At 41.4% G+C, this 26,406-nt stretch overlaps 1 protein-coding gene across 1 annotated transcript in view; it reads right to left on the reverse strand.

Moving 5' to 3' along the window:
• Positions 1-518: 518 nt before the first annotated feature.
• The window catches only part of dcc (DCC netrin 1 receptor), a 167,741-nt gene continuing 141,853 nt past the window's right edge, over positions 519-26,406 (reverse strand). The window contains exons 28-30 of the mRNA XM_070851028.1: positions 20,916-21,224; positions 8,499-8,647; positions 519-608 (exon numbers count right to left, since the gene is read on the reverse strand). Of these exons, the coding sequence (XP_070707129.1) occupies positions 519-608; positions 8,499-8,647; positions 20,916-21,224 (548 nt within the window). The remainder of the gene's footprint in view (positions 609-8,498; positions 8,648-20,915; positions 21,225-26,406) is intronic.

Genomic DNA, 26,406 nt, shown 5'->3' on the forward strand with positions numbered 1-26,406 from the left:
GAAAAATAAGTGAGGTACAGTCACAGTAACTGAGTTGTGAAAAACCCAGCGGAGGAGAATGCTAATAAATACCACAAAGAAGAGAAACAGGAGGGATCTTATAACTTATAACTGTTTTCTTTTTTGTGATAATCCCATTGTCCTGTGTCATTGAGTCAAGGCGCTAGGCATTGGGTTTTTCTAGTTTTGTGTTTGAGGTTGAAGAGTGTAAACTCCTAAAGAAGCTCCTCCACCCTTGTCCTGTTCCTGGAGTTGTTGCTGTGCTGCTATAGTGTTCTTTCTCTCTTTAATTTCCTTCTATTCAATCCCGGTCCCAAACAGCAGCCATTGGCCAAGACCAGTAGAAACCAAACAAACTCAACCTAGCACAGATGGATGGTCTGATTCCACAGAGGCGTCTTCAAACCCAGATTGACCAGTTGCCACCCTTAACGAATGGACATCAAGTGACGTCAAGGCTCGAAGAAGGGTTCGAGACTGGGCCAATGCTGAGGGCTGGGCTGGGCCGAGATCAGAGGTTAGAAGGCAGAGCCAGTAATGGCATTGAGCTGCTTCATCAGCCCTTCTAGACTGGCCATCTGCTCTGAAAGGTCGTCCTGCTCGTAAACCTGCAAGACAAAAAAGTAGAGAAGTTTCCATGAGCATCAGCTCAGTAACAACCAGTCTGAACATCTGTGTGGTAGCTCAGCTTTCTGAGGGTGTGTTTTGAAGTCTGGAGTTTGAAATTACTTACTTACCACCATCTTTCATTGTTACTGGAGCGAAAGAATCTTGTGCTAAAACCATTTGCTGCAGTCAAGTGAATTCTTTTAAGGGTCCATGCTTGCCACATGCTCTTTTGACACCTTATGCATCATATGAACGCCATGTCTGTTTTTATTTCTGTCAGAGTTCACTTATTTTTACTTGGCAGAGCAGTGCACACTTTAAAATCTGCACTTATAACTGAATAGAATAAAAGGTGACTTTATGTTGACTGTGATGGATTATTTATCAGCAGCAAGTTTCAAGTCTGAGTTGACTGAACTGAGACCAATGGCTGTCTGAAGGAAGCAAAACAAAATAAAAAGTTCACAAACTGTGTGGCATCATGCTAGATAACAAAGCGTCTGAGTGAACTACATCAAACAAGTGTGAGTGGTTGCTGTCAGTTGTCTGCATGTGTTTCAAAGGAAGGACACATGCAGTCTGCACTAAAATCCAGCACAGGCTCTGTGACCACTGTGACGTGTTCGGTCACCTCTGAGCGGGCTGACTGAAGTGCCTCCATCTCTGTGTGTATGTGTGTGTGTGTGTGTGTGTGCGTGACAGTCAAATGAACATCACACACATCCTCTCAGTGTGTTATATTGAGCATAGGCTTCATGTAGTTTGTCTTTGCAGTTGGAAAAAAATATTCAATATTCTCCTCAGCACGCTGTGGAAAACCAATAAAGCCTCAGCGGAAATATTTCTCACACTTAAACTGAAAGGTTTGTGTGAAAACCCTCATGCGCTTGTGCTGCATTAGCACTGGATACAGTGAGTGTGCAAGTCCTTCATTATTATGCACTGATCCCGCATAAATAGCAGAACTCATCTGCAGAACTCATCCAAGAGAACACTTTACACCTCTGGTGGTATCTGTTTTCCTTGTGTTTAATCATCTGCCTGTGCAAATCAAACATCCTGACAGCTGCAAATAATTTCATCAAAATCAATTGAAACAACTCATCCGGTGATGCTTTATTGTCCAAACACTTTGAGCTATAAATCTAAGCTCTATAAATTTAAGCTGTAATACTTATTCTCATTACTGATCAATCTGTTGGTTAGTTTTTTTGATTAATTGATGTCCATCACAACTCCTCAAAGCCAAATGTGACATTGTGAAATTGCTTGTTGTCTGTACTATCACATAAGAGGGAGATGAGCATAAAGTCCTCACATTTTAGAAGCATTTTTGCGTAACAATGGCTTCTTTTTCTGTTTGAGTAAAAGATGGCTAAGAAATATTGTATTCTGTAAAATATACTTTGAGTGAAGTTATTTGTACTTGCTGAAATACTCAGTTGATTCACTGATTCATTGACAATTTTGATAATCAGCTGTTTCAGTAATTTTGCTGTTTTTCTGTCTTCTATATCATTGTAAACAGATCATCTCTGGGTTTTGGGCTGTTTGAAGAAGCAATATATTTGTGTTCTGCCTTAACAGTTAGGACAGTTAGGCAGTTTATTGCGTGGCTGTTTCGTACAAACAGGTGGATATCCAACTTCCATACTATCCAAGATCAAATATTGGACTTCTTTTGTATTTGTAGTTGTTTGCCTTGTATTCACGGTCATTTAGATTCTCTTGTAAAGTCACATGAAAAGCTTGTACAGTGGACAGTATATAACTCAGTCAGAGTCCACCCAGATAGATACTTGAAAATGTATACTGGAGACACTACGTAACTTAATTTTGATCAACTTGGCTTGTACTTATCTGTATGTGTGTTCTCATGACTGGAAAATGTAAATCATTCATCATGAAATGTAAAAATAATCTCACTGGTCAATGAAGAGTAAACCTGCCGAAAGTCAAACCATAAAAACTGTTAAAACGGGGCATACATTGGGTACTGTAGCTCCCTTCAGGGAGGCCTGAAGCTGCTGATCCAGATTTGAAAATCAGATATCGGCCGCCTGGTCCAGCTAAAGCTTTCAACCTGACCAGACAGAGCTGTCAATGGGTTTCTGCCTAAGGACAACATAACTCCCCCTCCAGTCATGTATCGATCTTTAGATCGCTTCCATTTAAAGCATCAGTGGGGCCCAATCACAACAGGATGCAGAACCAGCTAACAAACATCATCATGCTATCAGCAGCCGCTCTACCAGCCAACAAGTCAGTAGTAAAATCACTTCACAGCCAAAACAAGTTAAATTAATGATCCACTGAAAGCGTTAAAGCAGATGTCTCTTACATTTATTACGTCCTGATATCTAGTCTTTAGAATCTTTTATACTGATGGCAGTGACGAGTGGTTCAGCACTTTGGTTCAGACTGAAACACTTCAACAGTCTCATTTATAACATCATCAGTAGTATGTGCAGATCACTTTGGTTTATGACCAAATACATGCAAAAACTAATGAGATTCCCATAACCACAGCTGTGTGTACTTTGTTTTGAGGTTTGTAAAGCATGTTTTTGCATGTTAACATGCTAAACTAAGATGGTAAATATGGTAAACATTATGCCTTCTAAATGACAGCATGTTAGCTTTTTTGTTTTAAGCATGTTAAGGGCGGTAGTTATAGCCTCACAGAGCAGCTAGCATGGCTGAGGACCCCCAGGCTGCAGTTTGATACTCAAAAACTTGTGTCCTATGTCATTTCTAACCACTTTCCATAGACCCAAATGGAAAATGTCATGAGGTCAAGAAAAGATGTGAAAGAAAAAAATGTACAAGGACTTACAGAAGACAACCGCAATGCTAAGACAGTCTGACTGCACTTATACTTGGCTATGCTACTGCTGAATGGTATTGACGTGGGTCTGTTGGATTGTGCTTTATATGTTGCTGCTGCAAGGAATTTTGGCATGACATTATCTACTTTGATCTGGTAAAATAAGATAAGATAAAATAAGATAAGCTAAACCTTTATTTGTCCCACATTGGGTAAATTTGCAAATTTGCAGCAGCAAAGAACAAGAACAACAGTGTAAAAGATAAGTTAGTAGAATATAATATGAATAGAAAAAAAAAAGTTAAGCAATGCTATTCATCTGGCAGCTGCTATGCTGTGTTTTTTGAAAATATAATGCATATTACAGGCAAGCTTTTGAACACATCGTTTCTTTGCCAATTTGTGTTTCTGATTTCAAATGCTCCTGTGTGGCTTTTCAGCAAGTGACATAAATCTCTCTCACAGACATGAATGGCTGTGGAGATTCACATTATAGGAAGAAAAAAGGATTAACAATGGTCCTTTACTTGTGGAATACACAGAGTGTGACCATCTGACCTTCTATGTTCGCTCTGAATGAGACGATAAAAGCTCATCTTTAAGATCCACAGTGCCAGGTATTTTCCATTTTCTACAGACAAAAAAGCTTCAATACAAATCATAACCGTGTATAAAACCCCCACAACACTCTGGTGACCTCGTGATCTCATTTGTTGACCCCTAACAGCAGGGTTGAGTCAGTAAATGCTTCATCAATGGGATAAAACGCCTGTCAATGCTCCGTCTCTCTCTTTGATATCCTGTTATCTCTGCCGGCCTGCTGACCTGGATTTCGCTCCTCTGTAATCTGTCAGAGATTCATCCAAACACAGCAGAGCGAGAAGAGCACATGTAAAATCCATTTCACAATGACACAGATAAATCTGACAGCTGTGTTTAAATGTCAAGATTTCTGTCCACATAAGCTTTCCTTAACATTCAAATCTCACCTAAAGCTCTCGCATTAATTTGGACACAGTCATAGTCTTATCTAAATATATTACCCTGTTATAAACATCAAAATGCTGTTTAATAACCATGAAAATTAAATGACGCTTAAATTAGTATAGTAATACATTTTTCACTCAGTCTAAACTGTAAGTCTGAAACCCAGTTTTTTCCATGTATGCAAATATAGATCAAACAAAGTCATACCTACGTTTATAAAGGATTGGCTGCTAAGTTTAATATGAGCTCCTAAAACTGGACAACTTGGGACAAAACAAACTTAGTAATGAATTGAAGAATTAGTCTTTAACTTTCTATACCCGGCCGGTAGCGCAGTGGATAATTGCGCATGCCATCGGCCTGGGGAACCCAGGTTCGACTCCCTCCCAGTCCCGGCTACCAAAAATGTGCAAGGGTTGCGTCAGGAAGGGCATCCGGTGTAAAAAACTAAAATGCCAAAATCTACAAGTGGATCATCCACTGTGGCTCCCCCCGGAAGGGAGCAGCCAGAAAAAGGACAACAACATTCTTTAACTTTCTATTATAAAGAAGGGAGATTAGCGTGGGCAAAATGTGTTTCAGTGTGTGTCATACAGTTGAAAACAAAAGCTAACTGCGCGCTACTGTTGAACCTATTAGCTATGTACAGTATGTAGCTTAAACATGATGATTAGTCAAATTCTTGTGGATTTAAAGGCAGAAACCAGCTGATCTGGCAAGTAACTGTTTAGTTTAATTAGAAATAATTTAGTTAATTTGTTAGTTAAGTTATTAATTAGTAACTAGTTAATTATACTACCAACACCACCAACTTAGATAATAATAATAAGCAGCAAAATAGACCAGACTAAAGCATCAGAATGTTGTCAAAGTGCCACCCCAGTGAGTTCAAGTGTCCTGTGGCCTTTCCTGCTGTCAGAGACACAGTTCTCAGATAGAGAGAAACTCCAGAGTGAAAGAATAAAGAGTCTGACAACACTGTGGTGTTTGGGGTTAAAGGTCATTTTGGTGAATTTGGTATGATTGTGAAACTCTGGCCTGCTGTTCACATCAGACTGAGGCCAGCGAACACACACAGACACCTCCTCATTTCTGTTGTCTTGACGGTCATCAAATCCAACAATGAATGTATATTACCAACTAATGACTGGGCTACTGTGTGTGTATCAAATCTTCTGCCTCTGAGCCATAGAGCGTCATCGCTGTCCAATTTAAAAACACATCAATGAGCCACACTGTTGGACTGGGTGACTTGTTCCTTCATGTACTCACACTGTGGTTAACTCTCACTCACATACACATCCACACACCCACTAGAGCACCAGATGTGGATTTAAAATAGTCCCCAACCAATGCACTATTGTCTCTTTTTTGTGTAACGTTTGCTAAAAACCACAGTGAGCAACTGTTTTAAGAAACTACTGAGACCTATGAACTAAATATCTATTAACTAAATATAATACTTCTAAGGTGTTTTGAAAGGTTTGTGTTTTCAGTAAGAATCAATGGGGTGGAGTGCCTCAGGGAAGTCTGAAGTCCTATCTTGATCAACCTCTCCTGCTGTGCTGCTTTAAAATATGTCACTGGTGTAACAACATCATAAAAGCACCATTGTGCCGTACTTACATTATTCACTCCTGGTGTGTTACAGTCTATTAACTAGCTGTGTGTGTGTGTGTGTGTGTGTGTGTGTGTGTCTGTGATAGGTCAGGGGACTGATGGGAAAAGACTAGATCAATTACAGAGATAGAACAGCGGATGAAGAGAAAGACCTGCTGACCTTTAACACCCCACTCTCTCTCTCCTCTCTACCTTCCTGTCATCTCATTTTCCTTATCAGTTGTATTGCTCCTCTCCTGATTTTCATTTTCTCCTCTCATCTTCTGTCTCGTTCTCCTTCCCTGTACCGTTCCACCTTCTCCTTCTGCTCTCTGTCCCCTCCTCCTCCTCCTTGTCTGCCCCTCCAGAAGCATCCGTCTCCTCCTGTTGTCATGGCTACCCTCCTCCCTTGCATATCCTCTCTTCCTCTCTTTTGTTTTTGTCTCATCACTACTCTTGTTCTTCCCCTCCATCCCTCTTCTTTGCTACAGCGATACCTCCTGCTCCTCTACCCTTTCCTTACACTTACACTTCTTCTCTCCTTGCAAAGTTTCCCTTTCTCTCCTCTTCCCCTCATCGTCTGTCTTCTCCTCCCCTCTCCTCCTTTCCTCCTATGTCCTCTCCTCTATTCTTATTGCTGTTGCGATGCCTCCTGTCCAATTGTCAATGAGTCACATAGAAATATTTAACCACTCCCAAAGTCCAACATCCCTCCATATCTCTCTGCTTGTCACCCTCTGCCCCCCCACTCCTCTCCTCTTAATCAGTCTCTCCATCTATTTGCCCCCTCCTCATTTGCCATTTTCATCCCCCTCTACCAAAAGCAACCTTTCCTCATCTCCCCTCCTCTCTGCACCTTGTCTTTTTCCCATTTTTCCTGTCTGCACATCTCCCTTCTCACCCTTCCAAATGTTTTGTTTTTCCTCACCCCTTCCTACTCTTTATCCCCATCTCTCTCCTTCTTGTCCTCCTTTTGTCCTTTCTCTGTTTCTAGTACACCTTTTCCTACCTCTCCCCATACCTTTTTCCCACCCTCTCTTGTTATCCTCCCTCTCTTTTTTCTCATACTTCCTGACCTTTCTCCTGCTGCTTTTCTTTTCTTACTTAACTCCTCTTCGGTTTATCCTTCCTCTAGTCTCTTCCTCCTATGCATATACCTCCTTTACTTATCTTCTTGTTTGTCATTCCTCACCCTATTGTACATCCTCCTTTCTCCTACACCCCCTTTCCTCTCATTGTCCCGTATACCTCCTCTCCTCACTCTTCTCTCCCTCTTATCCCTCTACCCCTCCTCTTAAAAACGTGTCTCCATTACATAGTTTGTTCCTTTGAGAGCACTGACAAGTTTATTCTTCAAATATTTATATATATATCTCACTCAGTACATACTGTATCTTGATCACAATTCTTGATTAAATGTCTGAAAGGGTAGAGCTATCCATAATTCCACATGAAAAGAGAGAAAAGTCATAATTATGTGTTGGATAAATATGCTTTTGATTCCCTCCTATCCTTTTAATCATCTCGTGGGGGGTTGACATATAACTCTCCTCCCTGCTGCGCCTAGCTTATTATTTCCTCATGGGGAGTGATGAGGTTAGAGCCTAGATGCCAAACGTACATCTATACAATGTGGTTTGGCTGCCCAAACTATGACTATAGTTTCCCTGCAGCTGCTTTACTATACTACAACAAGTACAACTGTAAATTCTAAATCTGTTACTGCAGTTCTACTTCTTTTTACTGTTACTTTGGTGAATTAGTTACTGTGTAAAATGATCAGTTTTGTGGGGCAGCACAATGATGTGGTGGTTATTATTTCTGTTAGTACCTGCCTTTCAAGCTGACAGTCCATTTCGAAGGTCTTGATAATTTAGTTCATAGAGCTGTATAATTAGCTGGTACAGTAGTGGACAGTCAAATCCTTTAAGGCAGACTTTAAGGAGTTGTTTATCCATCTCTGCTTTCATGCCCCCTAAACACCGCAGAGTTTTACTAAATTCACAGCAGGGACCCCATGTTTGGGCTCATGCTAAGTTTGGGACACAGTCTGCCTTATACTGACAAAGCTACGGGTTATACGAAGGTTTCTATGACATGTTTTTACATTTATATGGAATACAAAAAAATGAATGCATGTGGTCAAATACAACCAATTAATTCTAACAGCTATTTCTGTTTCATGTTTCCCATGGCAACAGCTACAGTAAAAGGCAAATAATCTTTTACAAAATAATGATGTGCTCTTAAACCATTTAGATTCACTGATACTATTAAACTATATATCAGTATACTATTGTTTTTTGTAAAGGGAATCAGAATCAGCCAACCTGACACTGTGAACTATATTATTATTATATCTGATTAATTAGATTACGTATCAAGTTATGTAAAAGGAATATTAAGTATCCTTTATCAGCCCAATGATGTACCTGTTATGATGAAATAAATCAGCAATCTCTCGATGCAGACTTACGTTGGCAGCTGAATCCTCAGTGGGTTTGGTTCCTCCCTCCTCTGGTAAGTCCGGTGCTGTAGGGACTGAGACCGGTAGCAGAGGGGAGCGAGCCTTACCAGCCTGACCCAGAGAAGCCGTCTTCACCTGGGGCTTCGGAAGGCTTGCACCTGCGCGGGACAGAAAGAGTTCTGGTTTCAAAGCATTATATGGGCAGTTTGGACCAGAAAATAATGTAATGTTCAGCATTTTACACCATGCTTTCTTTTTGACATTTTGGTGTTTTATGGTGTGGTGTATTATTCTGGTTTTATGGAAGTCCTTCAACAAAAGGACTGAGCAAACACAAAACTAGCTAGAATTGTAATTAAGCTGCATGTTGAGATTTAATCAATCAATCAATCAATCAATATTTATATAGCACCAATTCACAACAGCGTTATCTCAAGATGCTTTACATAAAGAGCAGGTCTAGACCAAACTCTTTAATTAGAGAGAGACCCAACGATTCAGGAATTCAAAATTAAGGATTCAAGAATTCCCACATGAGCAATTTAAGTGGAGAAGTTAGTTCTGAACACAAAAACATTTTGTTATACAAAAACTTGTTTCCGAGAACTGCTCTTTGATATTGATTGTGAGTGCTGACATGAACAGTTTGATATGACAACACATTGCTGCTATTGATTGTTCCCATGCGACTAAGCGAACCATTGAACAGGAGACAGATATGAGGCCTGAGCCTCGTGTCCATCCATTCATTCATCTAGTCTTTCCATGAATCACTGACAGTCAGGTCCATTAATATTCTGTACACCACCACAATGGATTTGAAATGAAACAATCAAGATGCGCTTTAAGTGCACACTTTCAGCTTTAATTTGAGGGTTTCAATTAAAGAAAATTTCATTTCAAATCCATTGTGATGGTGTACAGAGCCAAAATGCTGAAAATTGTGTCAATGTCCAAATATTTATGGACCTGACCGTATCTATCCATGTATTTGTCAAAATGCCCCTTATTCTATTATTGTGATTTCACTAACTAACAAATACAAAAAATGCAAACAAATGAGCAAATGGACAGTTAAGCACCAAGAAAAACAGACCAGACACAAAAGACAATAAACAGCCAAGATATAGAGGACACGAATGAACGAACGAACAAGAAAATAAATCATATCTTCTCAACTTCCAATACAAATACCATTCAGGAAGTCAAAAGTTTCAAAGGAAGAAAGTGAAGAAAAACAACATGGAAGAGGAAAAATTTGAGACAAAAGAGGGATGTCTAGTGTTTTTTTCATATCCTCTCTGATTCCCCAAACAGCCTTGTGATGTCTGAACACATCCTCAGGCCTCTTCTACCCACAATCCCCTTTCTCTGCACTGCATCCCTTCCATTCCTGATCAATAAACATCCATTCTCCTCCCTGTGAAACAAAACACCTGGAACAGCCTAGATAGCAGCGGATTACATCAGAGAATATTCATCTGTCAGATTTAAACTATCTGTCTTTAATTTTATCAGTTTTCACAGCACAGCAAAACCTGTCCAATCTGTCGACATCTTCCATTTTTATACAAATTGCCTAAAAACTATATCCATCCCAGTTTTTTCTTGGGACTACAAAATGGTCAGTTGTAATTACCATTAGTTAGAATTCAAAATCCATAGTCCACAAACCCAACACAAAAGAAAACGTATTTGGGAAAAAATCCTCTCAACCTAACAAAATATGCTGTAAATCACTGCATTTGAAAACAAAAATGTGCTTCCTTATCTGCCACCTCTTTTGGTGGAGGTTTGATTTACTTTGGGAACAAAAACTACTTGGTTAAGGTTAGACAGAGATAGTGGTCATGCTTATATGGAACCAGGAAATGAACAGCGGTCTCATGTGTCAACTCAGTGCCTTGACTAACAGATCAGTCTGAAGTAGACTGATACATCAAAAAGTTTTGTTTGAAACTGTGATTCTGAATCACCACCCATATTTGATACTTTCAATGATTCAAACAGGTCTGATGTTGTACTCATCATGAACCATCATTTCCAAACAATCAGCCAATCAGGGCTTTTCTAGACCTCAATCCATCCATCCATCCATCCATCATCTTCCGCTTATCTGGGGTCGGGTCACATTGGCAACAGGTCAAGCAGGGCACTCCAGACACCCTTCTCCCAAGCAACACTTTCCAGCTCCTCCTGGGGGATGCTGAGGTGTTCCCAGGCCAGATGAGAGGTGTAATCCCTCCAGCGAGTTCTGGGACTGCCCCGGTGTCTCCTCCCGGAGGGACATGCCTGGAAAACCTCTAAGGGGAGGCGCCCAGGAGGCATCCTGACCAGACCACCTCAGCTGGCTCCTTTCGATGTGAAGGAGCAGCAGCTCTACTCCGAGCCCCCTCCGGATGTCCGAGCTCCTCTTCCTATCTCTAAGGCCAGACTCTGAGCCCAGACACCCTACGGAGGAAACTCATTTCAGCCACTTGTATCCGGGCTCTCGTTCTTTCAGTCATTACCCAGAGTTCATGACCATAGGTGAGGGTTGGTACGTAGATCGACTGGTAAATCAAGAGATTTACGGCTCAGCTCTCTCTTCACCACAACGGACCGGTACTGTTAGGATCCTGGTGTCTTTTCCCTGTTTCCCCTGTCTCTCCCTCATGTGTGTTTGTCTCCCTCTATCTGTCACTGGAGCGGAGTCGAGGAGGTTACTCCCGGTCATCTACCCACGCACCTGCTATCTCCACACACCTGTTCCTGACTACTAATCAAAGCCACCTACTCCTCCCCTGCCTTTATAAGACCAGCTCAGTTCTGCACTTGTTGCCAGATTGTCCGTTTCCACATGGTATACTTCAGGCTTCCTGTTACTAGACTCCTTGTCGTGTTTGCTCGTATCTGTTCCTCGTCTCCACCCCGGCCCTGTTCTCTGCTCCACCAGCCTGCTACCCTGGTCTCCACTCCGGTCCTGTGTTGGTTCATTGTTGTTAATAAACCTGCCTGTCTCCCAACCTACCCAACCTGTGTCCTTGTCTGCATTGTGGGTTCAGCCAGTTCCGTTTGATCTAACAGGTACAGTGCCCATATTACCGCTGACGCCGCACCAATCCATCTCTCCATCTCGTGCTCCATTTTACCCTCACTTGTGAATAAGACCCCGAGATACTTAAACACCTCCACTTGGGGCAGCAACTCACTCCCAACCCTGAGGGGGCAATCCACCCTTTTCTAGCAGAGAACCATGGCCTCACACTTAGAAGTGCTGACCCTCATCCTGACCACTTTACACTCAGCTGCAAACCGCCCCAGAGCATGCTGAAGGTCACGGTCTGAGGAAGCCAACAGAACCACATCATCTGCAAAAAGCAGAGATGCAATTCTGAGGTCCTCAAACCGGACACTCTCCTCACCTCGGCTGTGCCTTGAGATCCTGTCCGTGAAAATCACGAAAAGGATCGGTGATAAGGGACAGCCATGGTGGAGTCCAACACCCACTGAGAATGTGCCTGACTTTGTGCCAAGAATGCGGACACAGCTCTCTCTTTGGTTCTACAGGGACCGAATAGCTCGTAGCAACGAAACCAGTACCCCCCACAGGATTTGCCGAGGGACATGGTCATAGGTCTTCTCCAAGTCTACAAAACACATGCATACTGGATGGGCAAACTCCCATGACTCCTCCAACAGCCCCCCAAAGGTAAAGAACTGGTCCACTGTTCCACGATCAGGACGGAATCCACGTTGTTCCTCTTGAATCCGAGGTTCGACAATCGGGCAGAGCCTCCTTTCCAGCACCCTGGAGTAGACTTTTCCGGGGAGGCTGAGCAGTGTGATACCCCGATAATTGATGCACACCCTCTGGTCCCCTTTTTTTGAAAATGGGGACCACCACCTGCCAATCCAAAGGTACTGTCCCTGACCTCCATGCGACACTGAAGAGGCGTGTCAACCATGACAGCCCAACAATTTTGGGCAAGAGGTAGACTGGTTGCCAGCCAATCACAGGGCTGACACATAGCGACAGACAACTATTTATGCTCACACCTACTGTTAGATTCACTCTTACCACCTGTCTGTGTAGCATTTATGTCTAAACCTGGCACCAATAGGTCTGGAATATTGACAACACGAATGTATTTTGTTATTTGTCAGCAAAATATCCCCATACCAGATACCAGCTGTAGTGCAAAGAAGCCTTTACATTGTGGAGACTGCCTTAGTAGAAAGCGATGGTGAGCAAAGATGAGGCGGACTCAGCTGTACAAGTTCTTGTAAGTCAACTTAGAGACATAAAAACTCTTAAACAGAAACGACATGATGACTATCACATCCTGCTGTTGAAAAGGACAGACTGGTTCAAAATGTGAATCACCCCAACCATCAGTCCATTGGAAAATCTGTCCTTCAGAAAGTGAAATATGTTCCTCGAAATATGTTAAATGAGGGGTTCTTCTTCTTAAAACCCAATGAAAAAATTAGCTCCTTCACTTAAGAACAAGGTTGTTGCATGTTGTAAAATTAAATTTCTCTTTTATACCCACAGTCTGCTGTCTGTTTTCTCCTTGCTGGGAATAAAGAAGTCTTTCGAACTGTTGAATCACACTCTCTTTTGCTGTAAAAAACAGGAAATAATTCCCCTTTAGGATTCCAACTAAGAACAATGAAGAAACAACTAAGGTTAACCTGTACACTGACATAGTCATTTACATATTAATCATATTTATGAAATTGTATTTATTTCATTTATGAAAATAATATACTAATTTCATCTCATTTCATTTCATCACTCACTATTACAATACATACAGAAAAACTACTATTTCGATATTCATATTATTTGGATGCTGCATATCATTTTCAGTGCAGAACATCAATAGCAAACTGAAAACACATTGCAAACAACACAGTTTTAATACCGTTCTGATTATAGCAGCATGGTCACATATCGGACATGCTTAACTTCTCAAGACCCAGTTTACAGAAAAATGTCTGACAAATGTCTGACAGAGTCACGAGTGACAAACTGAGTGACTTTTGGGGCAGACCAGAAGTCCTCTGCTTTCAAGAGAATATTTTTTCATGTGGCTGAGGCTCTCTGAACTCTCTGTCGACCAATCAGCAGCCAGATAGAAACGTGAACAAGCTGTGAATGTGCGTAACTAACAACCGATCACTGATCCCCATTGTTTTTCCTGGGAACTCCCTCTATTTTAGTCTTATTCTAAATCATAAAACTTTTTTCTTAAAATAGATAAAAGACACTTCAGTTTCACAGTTGATACAACAGCCTTCATAAAAATGTTCACTTAAAGATCTTTGCATATTTTGCCCCAAAAGCAGTAAGACAATGACAATATCTAAGTTGTTTCCCCACTTTTCATCTATCCAAAATTCCTGGTGTTTTGTGTATCATGACTTTACTTTGAGTCCATATGAGTCTGAATCTCACAGTTCAAGTTCCAGTTCTTTCACACTAATACTGACATTGTGTGTCTCTGAGAGTGTGTATGTCTGTAAATGTGGTGTAGCAATCCATACCAGCTTCATTTTGAAATGAAGCAGAACCAAATGTGTTTGTATGACTTCTAGCGCGCTGCTGTCAGACCGAGTCCAAACTGCACTGAGCTCCAGAAGAAAACATTTTGTGAAAAAATACAATGAGCTGCAGCAGCAGAGCTGAAGCAAAGGTTATACATCCACAGTGGAGAAAGCCATAAAAGAGAGTTTCACGGTGCCTGGCTCACCCTCAGGGGGCTTGTCAGAGAGGGAAGGGGGCGTGGGGGAAGAGGTGGCTCGTCTGCTGAAAGGCGGATATATTTACCAGACAAGCTGGAGTGAAGGTGTGAAATGCCCGCTGGGGGTCACATTGGCAGTGTCTGTCTCTGATTCTGGGTCGAAGACAAAGATGGACTGATTTACAGCAATATGAAGTGAGGATGGAGGGGCTGGGTTATTGATCCTGAGGACGGTTTGAAGTAAATACAGTTAAAGATGAAAAGTGTCTGTGAGGAAACATGTCTCTGGAGGGAGAGAGCCAACACCTCTTCTGCTTCACACAGGAGTGTGCTGTTTCTTTGTCTACTTTATCTTCTTTTTATTTTCTGACAGCCTGTGTGTTTGATGTCTACCTGTCTGTGCACCTCTCTACCTCCCCAATGAGGTGTCCCCTCATTGGTCAGGCAGACAGGTGCACAAAGAGGCTGAGTGGTTAGGGTTCAGTGAACTTTTGGAAAATAGCTGTCAGGACTTTCCAATAATGTATTTTTATCTCATTATTTGTGCAAAACCTGTGAGCAACAGATGAAAAGTACTTTCAGAGTATTTCTGGTCTCTTGTCAACATGCTATGTGGAATCCACTTTTTCCTCATTTACTGTAAAAGTATAGAGGAGATAAAAATGACTACAAACATGGTAAGCCAACATTGTGAAATCTGAACGTCACAATAATTCAAGATTTTGACCTCTTCAATGAAAATAACCTACATTTTTATTTTGAACTATGAAAATGTCTTAGTGAACACTGGGATCTGAAGGGTGTAACAACAGTACAAAGTCTGCATACTGCACCATCTTTTAAACATTTTTAAGTTTCTGTCTGATCAAACTGCAGATTGAAGACCAGCTCTCCCCGTCTCCACCCCCCTGCACAGCTTCATCCTTCACTTGTCTTTTGAAAAATCTTTTTTGTCCTTCATTGATTCAGATTTCACTCAGATTTCTTACATGAGATCAGAGCTCTAGACATGTGGACTGCTCAACATTCTTAATTCAATTATTAGATTATTATAGAGTTATCTGAAAGAGCTCTTTTATATTTTCAGGTCATGTTTGTATTCATGACTTTTCCTTGACTGAATTAATCTATCTTTCACCCTGTGTTCCATGGATGAATCCTAATGGCTTTGTTGTCCTCCTGACCTGTAGAGCTACCCTCACGACAAACTGCTAAGGCTTTTGTATAGTGAGCCGTAATGAACATCGAAGCCTCTGGAACAAAAGAAAAAGCCAAGTGCACGAGAATTACTATAAAAAATCTCTGCCTGTGTTCTACATGGTTGTCCAAATCCCATAGATAACCATTTTAAAGCTTTTCATTGGTAATAACGCGTGTCCCATGAGATGAGATGAGGATGTACACTTAAAAACATTCATTACAGCGAACCATGTGTCTGCCTCCAGCTGTGGCTGAAATGTCTTTTCTCAGTATCAGACAGTGAGTCAGACAATCCCATTACAGCTTTCAGCATTAAACCGCACATTCAGGCCAATTTAGGTGAATAACTGCCCACCATCATACTTTACTCTGCAGATGGGCCTTGGAAGCTCCATTTAAAAAGAAAAGCAGGTCTCACTTTAAAAATTGATATAAAATAAGGGGGTGGAATTTTCTGTGGTTGGTGAAGAAGGAAACCTCTTTGCTCCAGCTCAAGGTCAGAAACAGAAGTTGTTGATTATATTTATCTCTAATTTACACTCGTCTGTTTTCACAGCAGCAGCATAACTGTAGTTTGATTTGCTCCACCTCAGATGGTTTCACTCTCTTTTATACAATGTTTCAACCTCTTGTCTGGATTACAATGGGATGTCAACCCTGTCTCATCCTAGCAATGTTTTTTTTTTTCCAATCCAGGACTTGTCATGCTACTCTATCACATAGCTGGATATACAAAACACATCACGTTGACTGTGGAGACAGATGTTTAAGTCCTATGCCTTTACTGTTCAGGTTTAGGCCAGGGATGTGCCCATCTAGAATTTTTATGCAAAGATAATTGTGGCCAAAATATTAACTGTAAACTGTACTATCACAATATCCTTCAAGTTTTCCTAAATATAGCATAATTAGACACCATGTTCACACCAGATTACATGAATGAACTGTATGATACAACGCTGCAAAAGCATTGAAGGGCTTGACAGAAAAAGAGATATAGACATCAACACTTCCCCACCACCAATGTTCACATATTTTAAATCCAGCACCTTCAGTTAGTAATGCAGACACTCTATTCAACATTTTAAGCCAAGATAACCTGATGCAGGGTTCAAAGCAACACTTTTTCCCTACTGTCCAACTTGGCCCGTAGACCGGATTTGACAGGTGCTTAGTATAACAGCAGCCAAAACATGAAAATAACTCTTTGACTGATGATGCATGATGTTTTTTGTGATTTATTATACATAGGTGCAACGCTACAGATACAGAGAATAAATTAGTCTGTACCATATGCAAACACAGAAAGTACATCAATAGAATCAGTAAAACAGGACAAAGTACTTTTTCTATTTAAAGTGAGAAATAGCTGAATGATACTAAATAATTCTATTCAAACACTAGACCATTTTGAACTCTAGTTAAGTGCTGAGCTGTATGAGCTGTACGGTAAATCTAGTCTAGTCTAGTCTAGTCTAGAGGCTTCGCTTTAACTGTGGTGTTTTTTGTTGTTACCACTTGTAGCTCTGTCAGTGCTGTGTTATCAGTACCACTGTCAATTATAGGTACATGCTGAGACCAGCAGCAGAGCCTTGTCACCAACTGCACCTTTGAACAATATATAATCAATCAATCAATCAATCTTTATTTATATAGCGCCAATTCATGACCGTGTTATCTCAAGATGCTTTCCATAAAGAGCAGCTCAGACCAAACTCTTTAATTCAGAGACCCAACGATTCAGGAATTCAACATGAAGGATTCAAGAATCCCCACATGAGCAGCATCAGATATTATATTAGGACACAGTGGCAGGAAGAACTCCCCTTTAACAGGAAGAAACCTCGAACAGAACCAGGCTCAGAGGGGGGGGGGGGGGGGCTACTATAGTACTGATAATAGGAATATGACTAATATAACTAATGACAGGCTGCTTAACAGTGGCAATGTCTGGGGGTGTTTGATGTTGACTCTGATGATGATGATGATGATGATGACTCTGGCTGCCTAAAGTAGAGATTGTGTTTGGAGAGCAGAGGCGATCATTATTTAACAGCATCACTGTTGAATATCCTTCCCCACATGTCCACGTTGATATGTTGATAACGACAACATCTTCTAAAGCATGCTTGCGTCACAAACCCTGCATGTACCTTCACTAACCCATCAAGAAGGTCAACCACTCTTCTGTGCAGCTTCGTAATCATCTTAACAAACTTGAGTATCAATCTTCAGTCTGCACCCCCTTCCCACCCTCACCAACTACCACCACCACCACAACAATCCAATTAAAGCATGAAAACATCTCAGTCTTTTCACTGAGGGTGGTGGTGGCCTGGATAGACACACACAAACAAGACCAGCAATGAACATCAAACGCCATCGCTCAGTCTATTTTTTCCCTCCTTCATAGAGACATTGAGGGGAGGAGGGGAGATGGGGAGTTGTTGTAGGTAGCGTTTGCTGGCTCTGAGGGTCTGTCTTGTGAAGGGGTGTGTGTGCATGGTGGGGTGAGTGGGGGGTGTCTGGGAGTTGAGCTGAGTGTTGCCGCAGGCACGCTATATCTGTGCGAAAGGTTTCCAGGAGCCAAAAATCAATGTTAATCTGAGGCCACCTGGGCGTGTAAACAGAACCATAATGGAACGATATACACCCACCCACACACACACACACACAGAGGTGATACACACCGAAAGGAAGCAGGAGCACACAACAAATACACCTACACATACACATACTGTCCAGGGATCATATGTACTGTAGGCAAGTCTTTTATTTTTTGTTCACACTGCTGCAGGCAACCAGAGAGAATGACAGGATGAGCCACAGAGGGAGAGGAAAGACAGACAAAAGAACCAAAAAAAGACACTGAGAGAGGAATATAAAGAAAGAAAAAAAGACAGTAAAGAGCACAGAGAGGGAATGAGGGGATATCTTAGTGAAGAATGACACCTTACTAATATACTTCATGCTGGTATGTCGGCAGCAGGTACACTCATAAAGACAGAATCAGCTGTTAGCTGGTCTGTGTCTGCTCTTCACTCCAGGTGTTTTGGTTCTTGAGATCAAACAAGATCATTTTCAGCTTTGATGGAACACACCCATATTAGAAAATCAGTGATCCTACCAACTGAAAATTAAAGCACTTTTTAAATTGTTGGACTCTCACTGTACAGCACTGGTATTTGGTGCCAAGGGTTAGCTCTGAGCTCTGACTGCTCAAATGCTTCTCCAAACAGTGTTGAGAAATGTGATTAAAGGCTTACAATAAAGACTTGGTTATTTGAAGTATTGAAAAGATATTTCAATTTAATACTGGAGATACAGGAAAATGCATTCAATGGCTTTCATCTTCTGGGCACAGAGGATATTTGTAGCAAATTTCAAGACGATGCACCTAATATTTCATTTCAAAGTGGTGGACTTACTGAGGATGGTCTGATTTTCATGGGGGAGAGGGATGTATGTCAAATACAACAGCCCAGACAGAGACAGACAGACAGACAGGTAAAGACAGAGGGGGAGGTCAGTCCAGATCAGATTCAACCCTCTGGCTAATGTCAAAGCCAGTTACAGAAGATCTTTCTACAGACACACACACACACATGTGTGTGTGTATGCAGCCTTAGGCTAACACATTTAGCTTCACTGAATAAAATATTAAACAAAGTGCAGCCACCCAGCAGAATCCAGCTAAAACAAAGAATAGACAACAACCTGCAGCTTCAGGAACAGATACAGAGTAAAACCAGATGGGGGAACTTGGAGGGAAAAACTTTTTTTGTCATTATGGTGACTATTCTGTCCCTCATATCAGTTCAGAGAGTTTGTTATAAGACAGTTCATAGTTTTTTGTCCAATAATTAATCTAGCAAATGTGTCTTTATTGGGAATACATTGACCGTGGTAAGCGCTGCCACCTAGTGGTCATATAGCGGAAGTAGCGAGTGCGTGCGCTTGAGAGACTGAAACGTCATGGAAGGAAAGTTCTGGTGTGTCCGTTGACTCATTCAGCCGTTACCCCTTGAAATGGCATAATCTGTAAGTTTGAAATGAAATGACTTATTGTTGATGTATATTAGTGCCTTATTCAGTAAGCAGTTGTCTTCTTACATGTCTATGGAGTCAGTTGTCACTTCGTATGGCAATTATTGTTAGCTAGCCGTTAGCTCTAACTTGCCTGTTAGCACAAATCATAGTAGCGTATAGCATTTAGCATGCTATTTCACGTACTATATCCATCTGTTGCTAAGGTTATGACTTGGGATCGGTTATGTGCATGTGGCAATGATGTTTAGTGTGTTTCCTATGCATTTCTACTGAATCTAAACTCTCTGTATTCTGTTTCTGTTATTACAGTTTTACAAAAAAGAAAAAGGGAATAATACAAATGGTACATCAGTAAAGCATCTGAAGAATGTTACACGGTCTCCTGAGTGCTTACTGAAGCCATTTATGTTTAGCTCGCTGCATAGGCTGAATAGTCACATTTAGCTGAGGGCAGAAGAGTGACAAACCTCTCATATTTCCTTGTTTCCTTTTCAGCAGAGCAGTGAAAAACTCCAGTTCTGGACAAGGGCACTTTTTCTACTGGGAGGGTTTCAGTGAAAGTTCTTCAGCCATGATAGAGACTGCTGTGGTCATGTGATGTCCTGTTTTGTAAAGTTACATTGCACATTACTAAACTGTTTTCATGAGTACACTGTGGTGACAAATGTAATCGTTCTCTGAATAATAATTCAGAGATGATGTTTCTTTGATTGAATCAAACACCACATTCATGTACCACCCTGGAGTCGCAGGGAGGTGGATGGTTGTATCCAGGATTCATGTCCAATGTCAAATCACCTCATTTCAAATTGCATTGTGTCAAAATTAAAGTCAAAGTCATAGTTGTGTAATATCACATTATGTCACGTTACATAAGCTCATACGACACATGGTAAATGGTCTGTATTTGTGTAGCTCCTTTCTAGTCATTTCGACCGCTCAAAGATCTTTTCCATCACATTACATCCTCATTCACGTTGGAGGAGACTGTTCTTTCACACACATTCACAAGGAGCAAGTTGGGGTTCAGTGTCTCGCCCAAGGACACTTGACCCACATGCTGACCCATAGGAGCTGGGGATCGACAGCCACCCCATCACGATTAAGTATTGTTAAGTCTCACATTAAGTCTTATCTTGTGTCTCACATTACGTTCGGTAACATCACGTCACAATCAAGGCATTATCCTTGTCCTGCCCACTAAAGAGGATCAAAGGCGTCTGAAAGGCTGAAGCTAAACCACGCAGTTAGAACAAAAACATTGCAAATTGGTGCAGAGTGTTTTGATACTGACTACACCCCCTGCTTTCTTTTAATTGAGTGGTATGCAACTATACAAGCCAAAAAAAGGAATACAATATCAACTTTTTCACTTCCTAGTGCACCTCTGGGTTAAAAAAAAAAACTGTGTGTGTCTTGGTCTTTGTAAAAAATCAACTGTACTCACTGGACTGTGGCATCATGGAGGTATACACTTTGGGGTCGATGGTTCCCATGGGCGGTGGCAACAGGGGGTTGGTGAAGCTTCGTAGCGGATGGGTGGGCCTCACGCAGGCTGTTGGGATGGTCCGACCGCTCCCCACCTGGGCCTCATCAGCAGCAGTTGCAGCAACAGCAGTAGGAGCCCCCGGGACTGGGCCAACCCCAGGAACATGCTCCACGCTCGGAGCAGAGGAGCCGGGGAGGAGGGGAGGAGCCTGCTGAGGAGGAGGCTGCTGCTGGAGGAGAGGATTGGTGGAGGTGTCTGAAGGCATTGCTGAGGAAGGCGAAGAGGGGTGGAAAGAAGATGAGTGTGTGGAGATGAGAGGAAGAAAAGAATGGGGACAGAGAGGGAAGGAAAAAAGACAAAACATCCAATTATTCTGAACCACAGTGTCATTTATAAAGAGTGAACAGAAATACTGAAAACACAGAACTTCAAAAATGTGAATATTTTTCTCATGCAGTTCATGCTTTGATGATGGCGAAAATATACTGAGAAGTGGCACAACTGATTCTATAGTGAACACTCCTACTGTGTAAATTACTGCTTGTAATAATCATAGATTCGTAGATTAATATTGAAGACATCAGAACTACAAAGGAACACATGGAATTATGTAGACAAACCAAGTATGGTTTATATTTTACATTCTTCAAAGAAGCCACCTTTTGCTTTGATGACAGCTCTGCAGACTCTGGAATGGTTTTCAATTAACACGTGTGCCTTTTTAAATGTGTTTGAGACCATCAGTTGTGTTGTGCAGAGGTAGGCTGGTACACAGTTCTATACAGTGAACAGCCCTATTCCACTACTCTTGTTATCCACTGCTTACTGTTGTAAACCATCAAACACTGTGATGAAACTGGCTCTCATGAGCCACTACTGAGGAAGAACGACGAGAAGAAGAGAAAGGAAAGGAATAGACATTAGACCAGTGGAAATCTGCCCTCTGCTCTGATGAGTCCACATTTGAGAGTTTTGGTTCTACCCACCATGTCTTTGTGAGATGCAGAAAAGGTGGGTGGATGGTTTCTACATGTGTGGTTCCTACTGTGAAGCATGGAGGAGGAGGTGTGGTGGTGTGGGGGGGCTTTGCTGGTGGGACTGTTGGTGATTTATTCACACTGAACCAGCATGGCCACCACAGCATCCTGCAGCTACATGCCATCCCATCTGGTTTGAGCTTAGTGGGACCATCATTTGTTTTTCAACTAGACAATGACCACAAACACACTTCCAGGCTGTGTGAGGGTTGTTTGACCAAGAAGGAGAGTGATGGAGTGCTGTGTTAGATGACCTCCACAATCACCCGACTTGAAAGAGTCGGATGGATGGATGGATGAATGGATGGATGGATGGATGGATGGATAGATTGATAGGTTTGCAGTTTCTTGCTTGCATTTCTGTGTTGGCAGAATGTCTTCACACTGAGAGAAATCCCATTTTATCTTGTCAGAGATACATGTGAGAGAATGAGGAAGAAGAAGAAGAAGAAGAAGAAGAGCTTCCCACTGAAGAAGAAAAGAGAAAGGAAATCTACAGACTGTGCAGAGACATGTCTCTGCTGATGTGACATGAGAGATGAAACTCCTCATGTAGCTCCAGCCAGTCTGATCAGAGGAAACATGGGAGAGAGACAGTAATTACATGTATGAGTCGCTGTGTGTTCATTAACCAGCTGAGACAAGAGGAAGAAACCAAAGGACAAGCTGGGAGAGAGAACTTGAGAGCCACTTGAGGACTGAAGGAACAGGGTGAGAAAAATGGATGATGCGAGGGCAACAAGAAAGGGAGAGAAGAAGTGAAAGAATTTAAAAATCGTATCATTTGGAGACCAAGACCATGAAAATTCACAGAGATTTTACAGACCTACATTCCCTCCAAATGAAACCACAACATTTGTTTGGAACTTTCTAAATGTAAACCATTACAAATCACCATTTTCTGATCTTACATGTCTACTGTTAAGGTTTGGTTTAAAACAACTTCTTCTTTCTTCTAATACCTTGGTTAAGCTCAGAGAAATATGGTGGCCGTGGAAACTGTTGGTAGGAATGATAAGCAAACTGTGGTCTCACACATCAGAGTCCTACAACCTTTCGAAACTCTTCCCTCTGCACACTTTATAACAACTTCACACTGTTTTCCTTCTTTGCTTTTGAAGTACAAAGTTGAGAGCCCCTAAGGCTGCTAGAGCTCCTTACCACTTTGATATAATATGTTATTTTTTGCATTTGCATTTGCTGAAATGACTAGTCTCTAACAGATAGACATAAAGAAGTAGAAGAAGGGTCAGTGAATATCAATTAGTCCAGTGAGTGTAAAAAGACTGTTTGCAAACTAGCTTCCTAACTGTCGTAATAACGACCACGAAGGAATACTGAAAGACCAGAAACATTACAAAGCCAGAAAAGTACTCAGTACTTCCTACCTATTAATGGATATGCGCTTCCAGCCTGGTCACTGTCCTCTGAATCATGACCCACATCCCATGTGCTATTGCCTAGCGGCATGCACAATGACAAATATATCACAGCATTGTAAGTGGGACTGAGAATCATCTTCATAGCTAGATGGCTGCCTCGCAATTTTTATGAAGAATAGCAAAAGAAAAATGGCCACAAAAGTAGAGACAGATAGGCAAGTTACTATCACCCCTCCCGACCTGAGGTCAAAGCCTAAATATCAAATATCACTGCTCTACATATTATACGGTATATGCACATCATAGTCCTTTCCAATCCTATCTTTAATTGAACAATTACAGCTTTGCAATCAGGATTAAGAACGATGAGCCTTCCAGCTACAGTCATCAAACAGCAACAAAACTTATAGAGGCAAACACAGAAGAGAGAGAGGAGGGGAAGATGTATCCTCCTCCTTATATCAACCTTTGGTTTAATCTACTTCCAGCCCCCATTGTTGCATTAGCACTGCCCACCCGTTTGCTCTGTATTACATGACATATTTGACAGCGTATCTCATCTTCATCACTGCTGTGATGGAGGGCTGCAAAATAAGGAGAGATGAGTTATCTGAGAGCAACAGTCTGGTGACTCACAGGGACTGAATGGAAAGCATAAGTGGGTTGTTTTGGCACACAGACACAAAAACTATTTAATGTATGTGTGGAAAGAGCTGAATCGAATCCACTGGTGACAGATTCTGAAGTGGAAAAGAGCAGGATGGTTTTCTCCTCTGTCGATTCACATGACAGTACTTTGCACCTAACTGTCCCTTAACATTGAAACACAGAAGATAAGTGTTCAAACATCATGCAACACCATCGAAAGAAAAAATGTATTGTAATCGTTTTTGTGAAATACTGTTTATAGTTTTAAATCTTCAGAACACTAAATCTGCTCACAACTCAAAGTCCCCATTTACACTCAGTAACTTCATGTGTCATGAATGGGTCTGATAGCAAGTGATTATCAAAGAGATGTACACTGCCTCCAAGAAGCTTCTGAAACAGATTCACAGCCAGACCTTAATAAAAAGGTATGAATGTAACGTCAATAAGCACTCTGCAGAAATAACCCCCCAGGGTCTGTCCTCTGTGATAATGATGCTAAAGTGACACTGCAATTAGCCATTGTTCTCCCTGTCTCATTAAGGTAATAGGAAAAAGCAATTCTGGCGATACAATACACGTACAATGAATGTGCCCATTTTTGAGGAATTGATCTGATCCCTGATCAGTTCAACTACTGACTGACCTCTGCAGGCGAGAGAGTGGTGTGAGCGAGGCCATGGGGAAGATGAAACTTGCAGTCCATTAATGCATTTGTGTAGTTTTTGTTAATTTACGGCTAGTTCACCTAGCTAGCTAAACATTTACTGTTATAAACCATAGAATGGACGATGCCTCCTCCCACTGAACAAAAATTACCCCAAAATATCCCCGATACGGGTGCTGCCATTTTGTGCTGGTGAGGCCATTTGGAGCCGTCAGGGCTAGAGCTGCAGAATCTAAGCTACCCATACACCTGTACAACTCAATCATAGCACTGCAGAACGACTAATGTTGTCGGTTTGTTGTTTATGTCTTCTCTTTATGTTCCTATTCTACATACTGTTCCTGACACAAAGTGTGCAGGTACCTCCACAACTACTTCACACACACACACACTGGCCTAATCATGAGGAGAAACTGATGTTCATCGTCTTGCTAAGTGACATTTCAAAAGGTGGACAGGAGGAGCTGGTGATTGAACCCTGTGATTAGTGGTGATCCTGCTCTCCCACTTTGTGGCTGAACTGATGTTAAATCCTAAGGAACTGACTAAAATCTCGATATTCAACCACAAGTTCTACAAATCAACGTCAGAGAGAAAAACATTAACTTCACCCTGTTATTGGCTGCTTGACAACAGAGTCTGAGGCTCCCTGACTGGGTGTTTCTTTGGCAAATGCTCTCTGAAACTTGAGGATGATTCAAATTACCTTTCGCTTTTCAATCAGTGATGTCTTTTATGTCTTGCATGTTGTTTGTATGACGTGAAAATGCCTCGGAATCTCTTATGCATTAAATTTTCTGTCTGACTGTCACTAGCTGCCCTACTCCACTCCAACCCCCCATCCTGTCAGCTTATTGCACTGTCAGTGTGTGTTCTGCCAGCAGTGATCTGCCCCCCCTTGTGTGTCAGCTAATTCAATGACTGTGAAGCTTCTCCTTGTCTCTCTGCTGTTGTTAAATTACTGATACAAGCCAACGAGGAATTAGCCATTTTCTGAATTACTGAATTATTGCTCCCCACCACGTCGTTTAGCATTTAGCTCTGCAGCAAAATGGGGCTTAAATAGGACAAGGACAGGGAGGAGGGTGACAGTGGAGCGAGTGAGCTGGAAAGATTAAGATGCTGCAGTGCGAGCCCTGTTGTATTTATTAAAGGCTTAGGCTTAATTATTATAATGTGTACTATTATTTATATTAACAGTCGCAGTGGCCATAACTCTTGCTCTCTATTAAGTTATAATATTAATATTTTAATAACGATCATGACAATGATAGTATATCAGTAATAGTAGCTACTGCGTTACCTTGTCTCACTGTCTCTAGGAGAACAGTTATAGTCAGATTAAGTACTATTGGCTGCGTAACTGACCATTTACTATGCTCTGCCCCTTAGTTACTGTTGCTAGCCTGATTTGTCAGAGAATCTGAAAATTCAGATTTAGGTTTAGAGATTATGATATGTAACTGCTGTGTACATTCAATATTATTATTTTCTTTATGTACCAGGAAGAGTGAACATTAATCAACATTTCAGTTTCCATATCATCGTACATCTGAAGTCCCTGAGCAGGATATTACAAACCTGCAGCACTGCAGTACAACATAACACAATACAGTAGAATACATGCAGACAACATGAAAGCAGCTGGGACCATTCATGAAGAGCAAATCAGTTTTAGTGGCATTTAAGTTTATTTACAGTTTTTGACTTGATGT

The sequence above is a fragment of the Pempheris klunzingeri genome, chromosome 19, assembly GCF_042242105.1.
Source record: "Pempheris klunzingeri isolate RE-2024b chromosome 19, fPemKlu1.hap1, whole genome shotgun sequence".
NCBI lineage: Eukaryota > Metazoa > Chordata > Actinopteri > Acropomatiformes > Pempheridae > Pempheris > Pempheris klunzingeri.